The sequence below is a fragment of the Grammomys surdaster genome, unplaced genomic scaffold (genome assembly GCF_004785775.1).
Source record: "Grammomys surdaster isolate TR1022 unplaced genomic scaffold, NIH_TR_1.0 214, whole genome shotgun sequence".
Classification (NCBI taxonomy): Eukaryota; Metazoa; Chordata; class Mammalia; order Rodentia; family Muridae; genus Grammomys; species Grammomys surdaster.
In genome coordinates, this window is record NW_021604659.1 from 1,965,920 (window position 1) to 1,978,505 (window position 12,586).

Below are 12,586 nucleotides of genomic sequence, written 5' to 3' on the forward strand. Positions count from 1 at the left end.
AGAGAGAGAGAGAGAGAGAGAGAGAGAGAGAGAGAGACATACACAGGGAGTGAGAGTCCGTTCTTGTAGAAGATAATTTGCATTAGAAATCAAAATAGCTACTGTGTTTTTTTTTTCATGATGAGACTTCTTATTGTACTTACTCTTTATCCACAGAGCAAATGGTGTGTTAGGTTTACCCAGGATCAAAGAAACTGGAAGCTTTTTCCCAGTATGAGCTGCCCACATTTCTTCTTTAGATAACAGTGAGTTTTGTCAATGCCCAAATACAGATTATAAAAAACAAACTGTATACAAACTGTGCATTTTATAAGGTCATATTTTCTGAATGTATGCATCATTCAAGACCTCCTTTTATGGTTTGTCAACAAGATAGCTGCATAAAATACATCCTGATATCTCACAGCTGTGTGTAATTCATCCTGTCTACCCATGCCGCACAAATAAAAATTTTATTTGTATCATCTAAAAGAAATACTAGTGCATAAATACATAAGCAAAGCTCATAAGAAACAGCCTCCTGACCACAGATCCCATGGAGGGGATATTGTGCAACCAATTAAAAAGCCCAGAGATGGCTCCATTATTCCTGTACACAGATAATAAACACTGTGCTCAGCAGATAGTACAGTTATGCAACTTCTCCAGAGCCTTGCAAAATGTCTCACAAGCATTGGCCCAGTCTGCCTTCAGATTCTCCTAGGAATATCTAGAAATAAAGTTTCTTTGTGAAGAACTTTGGAACCAAAAGAGAGCCTTATTTTGGATTCAGAGCCTGGAAAAAAATGTAGGTGAAAGGGGAGAGTGTTTAATGTTGGGCACATTTGGCTTACAGGAAATCTAGTAGCTATCATTCTCTGCCACCAAGAATGCCCGAGGAACTTGTCCTGAAAGGCTGAAGAAGTTCTTTCCATTGGGTTTGTTGGCTCTCAGGATGATCAAATCCAAGTTCCCCACCCACAGACCTTCCTTATGCTCCCAATGTCAAGGTATCTCTCCTGGGAGAGAGAACATGTAGTAACTGGCTTGATTAGGGGACCATGTACCATCTGCTTCTATCTAAGACAGCAGCTCAGGTGGGCTGTAGAACATGAAAAGACCTTGCCTGAAGCATCTGAAGCCTTTGGGGAAGTCTACTAGGTCTTTCTCTGCCATGACTGAGAAAGTATGGGGAAGTATTCTGTCTTCCTCTTGCTAGGGTTGGGTCCTGGGGAACAGGTGATACCAATGTTAGATCTCTTCCTCTGTCCAGTTTATCAGACTCCAGGACAAGTGGCTTTACCTACCATCAACTACTTTTACAAATTAACTTGTATTGATAATTTAACTCAAAGCTAGTGCCTTTGTGTGGCAAGGACCCTGAGATGCTTGTGCCCACCTGCACTTTGTGTGATCATTCCCTAGGCTGGTCATACTCAACTTGTCACACACAAACACACACACACACACACACACACACGCACACGCACACACACACAAAGATTCACTTTTCTTGGCTAATGTGATCTTCCTTCTACTGGATCAGGAGAGTTCTCATCTTCAGATCTCAACTCATGTGTTCTTCAAAGCCAGCAATCCCCAAAAGTTTTCTCCTGGCGTCTCCCTCGGGAGTCTCATCTCTAGACACTCCCCTCATCGGTTTTTCCTTGCTATTGTTTTATTCTTGAGACGATGTTGGATTTGCAGGATAGATTCAAACATGATGCAGAGGATGCAGAATGCAGAGCTCCTCCCTCAGTCTCCTTTCATGGCACATGTGCTGCTCCTTGAACCAGCCTTATAGGCTGAGTGCCTCTTCTGGCCGTGCTTGGGATTGGAAGTTAATTCAAAAAGTTTTGTCTAGATTCTAGAATATTTGCATATGCATATGCATTACTAGATATTTTGGAGATGTGGTTCATGTATAAACACAAAAAATTCATTTATATTTGTATAAAAGAAAATTTTTAGTACACATACATACATACATACATACATACATACATACACACACATATACATATGTTTTTGTGTGCATGACAGAAGCCAGAGGTCAATATTTAGTGTTGCTATTGATTTTTTCAAACCTTATTTTTAATGATGTTTCTTAAAATCTTTAACCTCCCTTCTAGCCCACCACCCACCAGAGGTAATGGAAGAGAAAGGTTATTAGGATATGGGGGACGTGGACCTGTTTAGAAAGGTTCTTTGGAGCAAATCCCATTTGCATTGTCAGGAAATCAACAGTTTCGTTCACAGATCAGCAGTGGCAGCTCGATCCACTTGCAAACAATTCATGATATACCAGCAGTCCAGTTCAGTAGTGTTGGGATAACAGCCAGGCCTCGGCATAAGTCAGCAAGAGGGACCAGGACCAGCAGGGATGCCAGGAGAAGTTCTTTGTCATAGTTCTTTCAAGGAAGTGGACATCAAGGAAGACCAGAGACCAAAAAGCGTTGCAGAGCTAGCTATGTAAGCAAACAAGCCTTCTTCACTGTCTGTTGTGTTTTATTTATACGCCCTCCAAACATCACACGTCCTTCATGGGTCTTTCCTCAGCTTAGCAAAACTCCATGTGAGTTTGTATCACTCATTGACATCACTCTGCCAATCAGCCTGAGTCTGAGGAAGCAGCAAGAAGCTGCCAGCACACCACCAAGAGTTTCGTAGTGTGTTTCTTTCTATGGAGGTACAACAAATGGAGCTCGACAATGCATGCAAGGGGAACCAATACATGCACATCATCATCAAAGAATCCTTCATCACACATCCTTTCATATGTTTGCTTTAACAGAGCATCATTTCACCTGTGCCCACTTCAGTGAAACATTCCTTCATGTGTCTGCTTTAGCAAAACATCCTTTCGCTTGTATCCACTTCAGGAAAACACTCCTTCATGTGTTTGTCCCAGCAAAACACCATCTGACACAACTGTCTTTCCAAAGAACTACATTTCTACTTCAGTTGAGTCCCTTCTTCTATTTCTTTTCAAACTGTTGTTGTTGTTATGTTATTATTTTCTTGCTGAGTCCAGAACTCACTGATTGGCTAGCCTGGCTAGCCAGTGAACTGCAAGGATCCATCTATGTCTGCCTGCCTCACACCGCCATCCCTTGTTTTCATATGGGTACTGGCAATCTGACGTCAGATTCCCCATTCTTGCATGCAGGCACTTTATGGGCTGAGCCATCTCCCAGTGCCCATTTATGTTTCACATACTATTTAAACCCATCTTCTGTGTATACTTAATCATATTCAGTGTTAGAATACCTGCATCATGACTGTGACATCACTAGGAAGGAGTCAGGCACGGAATTTTACACTGATGGCAGCATTTCCAGTTCAAGAATGTCTGTGTGGGGATTGGTTTCAGAGTCTGGATTTTTAGATTAAGGATGCTCTGCTCATATTCATTCTACTGTCTCTGGGCCAAGTATATCCATCATAGGGTAGTTCTTTTTATGTCCATATGTTAGACATAGGACTGATACTGCCGTGTCTTCTGCAATGAAGTGTATTTAAGAGATCAGGGTTTCCATACTGCAGACACAATGGGCTTTCTGAATAGAAGCATATGAATGAAGCACTGGAGATGGTGACAACAGTGGCAATGACAATGGGACAAGGAACCCATGCTGTCAACCCTTAATGCACAACCTGTGAGCCCCTGGGGGCCACCAGATGAAGGCACAGATTGCCAGCATGATGCACTGCAACAAAGTGGATTTCTGATAGCCCCTTTCTTTCTTTTTAGCTCGTGTTCCCCTGATATGTTCAGATGTCACCTCTGACACATGAATTCATCTCTGAACATTTGTGTTGTCTGCACATGGTAGTAGTTTCTTTTCTCATTGGGACCAAATACTTAACAAAAACAACTTAGGGAAGGAAGAGTTCCCAGTTTGAGTCCACAGCTCAAGGGAAGGGTCCATCATGGCAGGAAAGACTTGGATATAGTCAGGAGTCTGAGGCTCCTGGTCTCATTGCATCTATAGTGAGGAAGAAGTTGAATGTTGTTGCTTAGCTCACTGCTTTCTTTTTATTGCATCTGGAACTCGAGACATAGGAAGATGTCAATGACTTTAGGGTGGGTCTTCCCACCTCAACTAACCCGATTATAAACTCCCTCTCAGACATGCCTAGTGGCTTCTCTCCTAGCTCTGGCTAGCCATCTCAGCACTTTTGCCACCCTCCTTTCCTTACCTGACATATGTCCATGTTCTTTTCTCCCTCTGTCCAAGATGGCTGAGGTTCCCAGTACATTTCTCTGCCTCTGGACATGTTCCTGACTTTTCAGCCCATGCTACTCAACAACCAGGAGTTTAGAAAGCTTGAGACCAGCTTGAGATTGTTCTGGAAAGGCTACAGGAGACAGTTAACGTTCCAGTAGTAATCCCTTTGTAACCTGACTATAACTGCAGACTTCCACTTCGAGAATGATAAAACGGTGTGGATTTAGAAGTATTAAGGGAATTGTAAAATGTCTAGGATTAAAATTTCAATACCGTTTGTGCCCCATAAATATGAAGTCTTTAGTAACTTGAAACTGTGCGATTATGACTCAAGTCTGAAAATCATGAATTCTGGCTGAAGAAATGGGAATAACACGTGGGGGAATCTGGTCCCATCCCTCACCTCCAGGCCCATGCTGTGAGCCCACCAAATAGCAAGTGTGTGACCTCATAGGCGAACAAGTCCAGAGAAATCACCATGCTGGCTATGAAAACGATACACCCTCCAGAAGAGAAAATGTTATTCTTTCCATCGGGTTTGCTTATGGAAATGGGGCAGAATTGAACCTGTGGCCTGTCAGCCACCTCAGACAAGACTCCAAGAGACAAGTGCATTGAATAGCTTTTCAAATGACTTTATTTAAAAATAAATAAGTGAATAAACCAGTCTAGTCAGTCTGAACTGGCAAATTAATTTTATCTATAGAATCACTTACCAGAGCATATAAAATTAGACTTCCTAAGTGCCCAGAGGAGACTTGGCATTGGGTCTAACATATTCACTGAGACTTAAGTAGATGGATGTAGTCTTAATACAGTTAAGGCCTTGGGACTTTTAATAGAGTTGATCTTAAGTGTGCCACTAATTTATCATTTTTAAAAGTCACTGCATATGCACTTTGGTTGCTAATTTAAGGACTGAATTATATACTTTGCCCGAACTAATAATCCAACACGGATTACAGAAAAATTCAATTTGTTGTCTTTAAGGTACAATATTTTAACGTTGAAATTGTCAGAGAATGTATTCGTTCTTAATGCCTATGGTGATTTAATGAATTCTAGCATTTCCCTGGGCTCTCTCAACTTCCAAGTGTTTTCACTGTGTCATTTTTGTAATAAGCTTCTGATGCCAAATTCCTCCACCAGAATGAAAACCCAGATGCTTTTCTTTTGATTCAGGGGTGAGTTCGTGGGACCAGAGAGGAGCTTATGAAGTGGCCAGAGTCTCCCTTCTGAGCAAGGACCCTGGGATCCCAGGACAGAACATCCCAGCCAAGGTTAGATGCTCGCCCTTCCTTCCTTCCTTCCTTCCTTCCTTCCTTCCTTCCTTCCTTCCTCCCTCCCTCCCTCCCTCCCTCCCTCCTTTCTTCCTTCCTTTCTTTCTTTCTTTCTTTCCTTCTTTCTTTCTTTCTTTCTTTCTTTCTCTCCTTCTTTCTTTCTTTCTTTCTTTCTTTCTTTCTTTCTTTCTTTCTCTCTCTCTTTCTTTCTCTTTCTGTCTTCCTTCTTCCTTCCTTCCTTCCTTCCTTCCTTCCTTCCTTCCTTCCTTTCTTTTTCACCCTCAGTTTTGAGATATTAGAAGTTTCAAAATTGTGTTGACCAAACTGTTATTCTGTTCATGCTTTGTCTTTACTCATTTCAGTCTAAAAACTTTGTCCCTTTGAAATAAGAGCTCTGTTCTTAGCGGGAGTTAAAATGAGTCCAATTCTGGTGGGGCAGCTCTAATCGGAGGCTCCACAATGGTAGCATCTACTGAGATTAATTTGGGAATGGAAGGGAGAGATGACTCATTAGTTAAGACCCCTTGTTGCTCTTACACAGTTCAGTTCCTAGCACTCATGTCAGGTGGCTCACAACCATCTGTGACTTCAATTGTGTGGAACTGACATTTCCTTCTGGCCTCCATGGACACCAGTCATACAAATGGTGAACACACATACATTTAAGCGAACATTTATATGCATACAATAGTATATCAATAGTAATGCCTTTTTCAAAAAAAGCACCCGGGGGGGGGGGTCTGCTGAGAATGTAGCTTGTGATGGAACATTCATCTAGCCTGCATGATGCCCTGGGTTCAATTCCTAGCACTGGAAAATAATTTTCCAACCAAATGCCAACGGTTACAAGACATAACCTCTGCATTCAGTTTACTTGAATGACAACTATTTTTTGTATTTATGTCAATATAATCAACATTTTGGTTTTTCCCAACTGGTTATTAATAAAAATGTTTTTATACAACAACAATTCACTATGAGTTTTAATACAGTCTAAACCTTGTTTGCTTTTGTCATGTTTGCTTTGCACCTTTTGTGATGGAACATAAACAATAGGAATTTTGCCAATTCACACTTTGGTAGTTTCATCTGCCAAGCAGGCATGGCTTTCTTAAATTTCAGAATACATAGCAACAGAAGATGATGAAATCTATAAAAACCTGAGTCCTAAGGAGAGATCACGCTGATGGGTTCGCCCTGGTGTTGTATGCAAGTATTTTTAGATCATTTTTCATGATAGAAAACAGACTTTAAAAAAAAGCATCAGGCTATAGAAATCCCATGTAGCTTTCCAGAATAGTCACTGGGCCCCTCTGTATGGGGACAGATGGGATGATTTATAGCATCCATTTATCTCCTGGAAAGCATGCATTTGAAATTGTTTTAGGAGAGGTTAGTGGTTTGGCTAAAGGAGCCAAGTATCCAATCTGCACTTAGGGGAAAAAATATGTTTTGTAGAGGTGGTCCCAAATTGTATATACTGGAGGACAAGGAAGCATGTTGGCACTCACTGATGCTGTTTCCTAGAAGAAAACACAGATAGTAAAAAAAACTTCCCATCATGCTATTGGTCAGTCTTATTAGGAAATGATGAATGAAGAAGAAGAGAAATATAGTATTTAACAAAGAATATATGTATATACTAAAGTATGTATAGGCAATGGGTTAGCAGAGCGGCTCAGTAGGTAAAGAGGCTTGCTGCCAACCTTGATAATCTGAGCTCAGTCTCCAGGACCCACGTGGTCAAAAGAGAGAAACCAATTCTTTCAAGTTGTCTTTTTACCTCTACACAAGCACACACACACACACACACACACACACACACACACACGGTTTCTGGGCGGTGGAAAGAGTGATAAGGAGTTTCCCAGGAGTATATTTGTAAGACTCAGTGTTTACAAGTACAGAATATGTGTTTAGATTTGAGATTTAGATCAACAGTGAAGGTAAGTTTTTTTTAGTATAAGTATATTCTATATAATGTTTGGAATATACATGACCTACAAAGGTCTTCATGCCCCGGTATGGTTCATTAGAAGTGCAGGTCTAGCTGGCTATCCTGTGTTTATGTATCACCAGTCCTTGGGTGAACTAGTACAATGAGCTGCCATGTTGATGACTCATCACCATTAGTAACAGCCAGGTTGGTTTTGTTCTGGCTTCTGGCCTTGGCTTCATCTTTTGTGTTCATTAGCCATCTAGCAGGTGCCATGCGGCATATATAAGGAAAAACTGGTACATCACTTCTGACCAAGCTCTTTTTTCATAAGGTGGTCTGCAACACCAGAAACTAGAAAGCACTGCTTGATACAGTTCCCGACTCTTGTGGGATTCTGGCCCAGAAGTAGAACCATAAGGGGATGAGCTAAAGTAAATTGCATTCAAGTGACTCCATAATATTGACACCATTTAAGAGAATGGGGACAGAGGTTAGTTGGTGACCTTTCTTAGTGTTTGATGCCACAGGGCTCAGCTTAACACACAGTTGTGACATTAACATTACGTGGCCATAATTGCAGCACAGGAAGGAGCTGGATTTATAACCAGCACACTGTGCACAGTGGGGATATACCAACTCACATATGGGTCACTGGCTGTGAGAAAGTTGGAGCAACATCAAGAAAGAGGAGGAGGCAATAGTAAGAACTGGTCAGACTGGAGAGTATTATCAGGGAGCATCAGGTATACCTGCCAGTATATTAACAATGTTAAAGATACTCCCTGTTGTCTGGGCCCTGGGTACACAGAAGAAATTGCCACCATGGACACGCTCAGGGAGAAAGGACCCCCATTTAATATGGTTTTCCCACATCATCACTGTGCCATGTTCACTGGCTCTCAGTCTGTGTATATATTAGAACTGCCCAGAAGTGTATTATCAGTGATCATTCCCTTTTGGCTCAGGAGAAGACACAAGCATTGCCCTTTTTAAGAGTCCCTGTATTCCTCAGTGATATAACCACTGATACATTGCCCCTACTTGAGCAAATATCCCCATATCCATGCTCATTCAGGCACTTCTAATTAAATGTAGTGGCTCACACACAAAGAGAGACATGGAAATAGGAAGACTTGGAGGAAAGAAGTTTGGTGTGAGAAGAGAGGAGGTGTGAGAACAGTGATTCTCAACCTGTGGGTCGCAACCCCTTGAAGGGTTGAATGACCCTTTTACAGGTCACATATCAGATACTCTGAACATCAAATATTTGCATTATGAATCATAACAATTGCAAAATTACAGTTATGAAGTAGTAACAAAAATAATTTTATGATGAGGGAGTCACCGTAACATGAGGAACTGTATTAAAGGGTCACAGCATTACGATAGCTGATAACCACTACAAGAAATGAGGAGGAGGGGGTTAACTTAGAGAGCATTATGAAAGTATAGAAGAATAAATTTGTAAATGTCTTTGGAGGGTTTTAATGAGAATGCAAGGTTTAGAAGTTGGAGGCGTCATTGAGACTATATGCAGTGTTGAAATGTTGGTCAACGAGACCAATGACTTAGACAGAGGTGCAGTTGGCAACTCTCTCCTTGTCTCCATCTTTCTCTCTTGTCAAAAGCTGTCACTGCTGCTGCTGCTGATTTGGAAAAGTGTGTGGGAGTGGGATGTGGATAGGACCTTACTGGAGTTAGGGAGCTTCCTGCTTTCTGTTGGTGAGCTGGTTGGCATTGCTATGACATGGCATTGTCTCAGTACTCTCCCTCATCTTGGGGGCATCGTAAGCCTGAGAAAGAATACAATGACTTTCATAATAATCTGGGGCTGGGACATTACTGTGCAAATGCAAGGTGATACTGGGAGTTTAATGTGTCTTTGGGGACCCATCTCCAATGTCACCTCTTGGAAACATCAAGCTGAGACTCAGGGAAGACATGTCACATTGATTGAGCATGCAATGGTCTCAGTGGAACTCAGCCTTTGAATGCTCCAGGAAATGTCCAATTTCTAGCTTCCTCATATTGCAATGAAATTATGGAAATTGCACATGAAATGAAAAATAAGAGGCCAAAGGATTAATGGAGGGGGGGCAGAACTTCCCTTAGCAGATGTTAGGTCTCAAATATCCAGCAATGACTCATTACAACAGTAGAGGCAGATTCTGCTCAAACAGATACACTTAACATTTCCCAAGCAGAGAAAACTGAGCCCAGCTCTTGTGTCAAGTGGCTGTTCGCAACCATCCCTTTATAACCAGTCATCTGGGAAGGGTGGCTCATGCTCTTTGGCCCTCCTTCTCACATGCTCTCCTCCCCTTCTGGGTAGGAGCTTCTAATACTTCACCAGAACTGCCTTTCCAGTCTTTAGTGGCCTCTGAAGCCAGTGCATGCCTTCCTTCTCCCGCTTCTCTCAACTCTGACTTACTCTCTTTTAAAAAGCCTTCTTTTGGATCTCAAAAGTCTGTTCTTTTCATGTTAAAGTGTGTGTGTGTGTGTGTGTGTGTGTGTGTGTGTGTGTGTGTGTGTGTGTGAGAGAGAGAGAGAGAGAGAGATGGGGAGGGAGGGTGCTTAAGTGTGAAGGTCAGAGGACAACTTTGCAAAATTGCTTATCAACTTTCACTGAGGGATCTGAGATACAAGGACAAGCGAAGCTTCTTCTAAGGAAGCCCACAGACTGTGAGAAGCTAGAACAAATAGTGTGACATGACTTTCAAGGTTAACTTATTTTACAATAGACTGAGACTTACAGAAAATTTGCAGAAGCAGCACAAGCAAATCATTCTCGTGAAGCCCATGCTCAGTTTTCCTGCCTTTCATATTCATGTTGATATGACATGTTCATAACAATTAATGATAGTGTATGTGTCCATATCCTTTCTTAGCCTGAAAGCTTTTATTGGAATAGAGAGATTGAAGTTATTTAAAAGAACACATGAATTCTGAAAAGAATTCTAAAATTCTCTCAACTGAAGAGCTTATTTTTCCCAAAAGTGATTTGACAAACATTAGTGGAACTTTAGTAATTTCACATGACAGGAAGGATGACGGTCTATCTCTATTGTTCCCCAAAGGGGTCACAACACTCAGCCTGTGAGGATGGTTCTTCACAGTTACTTGGTCAACAGGTGTGAGGGCAACAAAGGTGTTTTTTATGTGCAACCAAATTTTCAAGTTTACTTTTTGGAAAGTGTTTTTACTCTTCATTTTTAAAGAAAGAGACATGTTTTCAAATCTACAACAAGCATGTCCAAGAGTATCCAGGGGCAAGTTTATCAAATCATGTTACAGTAACACCTACAATGGGGATGGAGATGGGTAACATCTCTGAAGCCTTGGGATTTGGTCCCCAGTACCAGGAAGAATACCTTATATGCAGAACCATTGGATGACTGCTGCTCTTGTCAGTGTAGAAGGTCCTTGTATCCGTTACTCTTTGTCACTGTGATAAAACAACATGACCAAAGTGACTGAAGGAAGAAAGGGCTTATTTTGGCTTTGACGTCAAAGGACAAATTCATAATGGTGGGGAAGCCATGGCAGTAGGATCAGGGAGCTGGGAGGTCACATTGTCAACCACACCCAGAAAATAGAGAAAGAACTGAAACTGAAGGGAGGCTAGAAACCCTGAAAGCCCACCCCAATAATGTTCTTCCTCCAAGGCTCTGCCTTCTAAAAGTTCCATAACATCCTCAAACAGTGCCGCCATCTAGGGATCAAGTGTCCAAATACCTGAGCTTCCACGGAATATTATTTGTTCAAACCACATGGCTCATGTGAAAAGATTTTGTTTTACATGAATTTCATCTGCTGCTGATGCCATGATTTTTTGATATGTTCCCATAAACATCCACCATGTGTTCTTCGTGATATATATCCCTTCTTTCTGCTGGGTTGTCATGATAGTCTGAATAAAGAGAAAAATAAATTATTTAAAATTAAAAGTGTATCCCTCCCTAACAAGGGAAATTTAATGCAAAGAAATTCGAATGTTATGGGGTATATTGAAGAGTTTTTTGGGGGAGTCTACATGTATTGAAATATCTAAGAGTTTCCATCACTGCCTTAAGCTTTACCCCTGTGGAGTCAGTCTTAAATTCCATTGAGTATGCACCTTGGACTTCACATATAAAAGAAATGCAATTTTCCTTACATGGCATGTATTTCCTCCATTGGAGGTTTGGAGCAATAAGAAAAAAGTTGATTATTAAACCCAAAGATTGCTTTTGATAGATTTCCAAATGTTCATATCTGAGCAGTTTTAGATTTACCAACAATGAAGATAAATTATGGAATTTCTTTATGTATCATGCCCAGTCCCCTCTTGTTAACATCTGATATCTCTGCACTTATCATAGCTATTAAACCAGATCAGTAGGTCATTGTTGACTAAATCCAACCTTCAGACTTCCTTAGTTTTCTCCCTAACATTCTAACTTTTCCCAGGATCCTTTTCTGGAGTCCTCTTCTTATTAGCCTCATTTCCCTCAAGATTTCTCTTACCTATAGTCTTTTCTGAGACTTTGCTTGTTTTGGATGAACTTGACTATCTCCAGAACAGATCAAAAGGCTCGTAATCTAGACTGAGCCTCAACCGTGGTTATCTGATGTTTTGCTCTGTGCAGGACTGGGCTTTGCAGCAAAGAAAATGGAGGAAAATCTTACTTTTTTATATCTTACCAGTTCTGTACTTTAGAATGGCATAATGCTAGTGTTGAACATTGTCTGCTCAGCCTTCCCTATGGTCAAATTCTTTCTTTTCCCTGTTACCCAGTACTAGGAAGTCACTATATACCTGCCACTAAGGAGAAACAGGAATGCTTCCTGTCCATGAGGGACAACTAAATAGCTAGGTGGCCTTAAATTCCCGTGCTTGCGAGATTTATTAATTTCTTTCCCTTTTTTTTCCTCTGTATTTGATTATTTGTTTATGACAATATGGATTTCATAGATATTTATCATAATTGTGATCCAGTACTCTGCTCTGGCTTATTTGTTGTTCAAATTGATACTTCTTTAACTATTGGAATTTCTTTTAAGTGGTTCCTGTGTCCTATCTCTCTCTCTCTCTCTCTCTCTCTCTCTCTCTCTCTCTCTCTCTCTCTCTCTCTCTCTCTGTGTGTGTGTGTGTGTGTGTGTGTGTGTGTGTATGT

At 41.1% G+C, this 12,586-nt stretch overlaps 1 protein-coding gene across 1 annotated transcript in view; it reads left to right on the plus strand.

Annotated features, from left to right (window-relative positions):
• The window catches only part of Adam12 (ADAM metallopeptidase domain 12), a 277,083-nt gene that overhangs the window by 501 nt on the left and 263,996 nt on the right, over window positions 1-12,586 (plus strand). Inside the window, exon 2 of the mRNA XM_028772568.1 lies at window positions 5,394-5,491. Coding sequence (XP_028628401.1) covers window positions 5,394-5,491 — 98 coding nt within the window. The remainder of the gene's footprint in view (window positions 1-5,393; window positions 5,492-12,586) is intronic.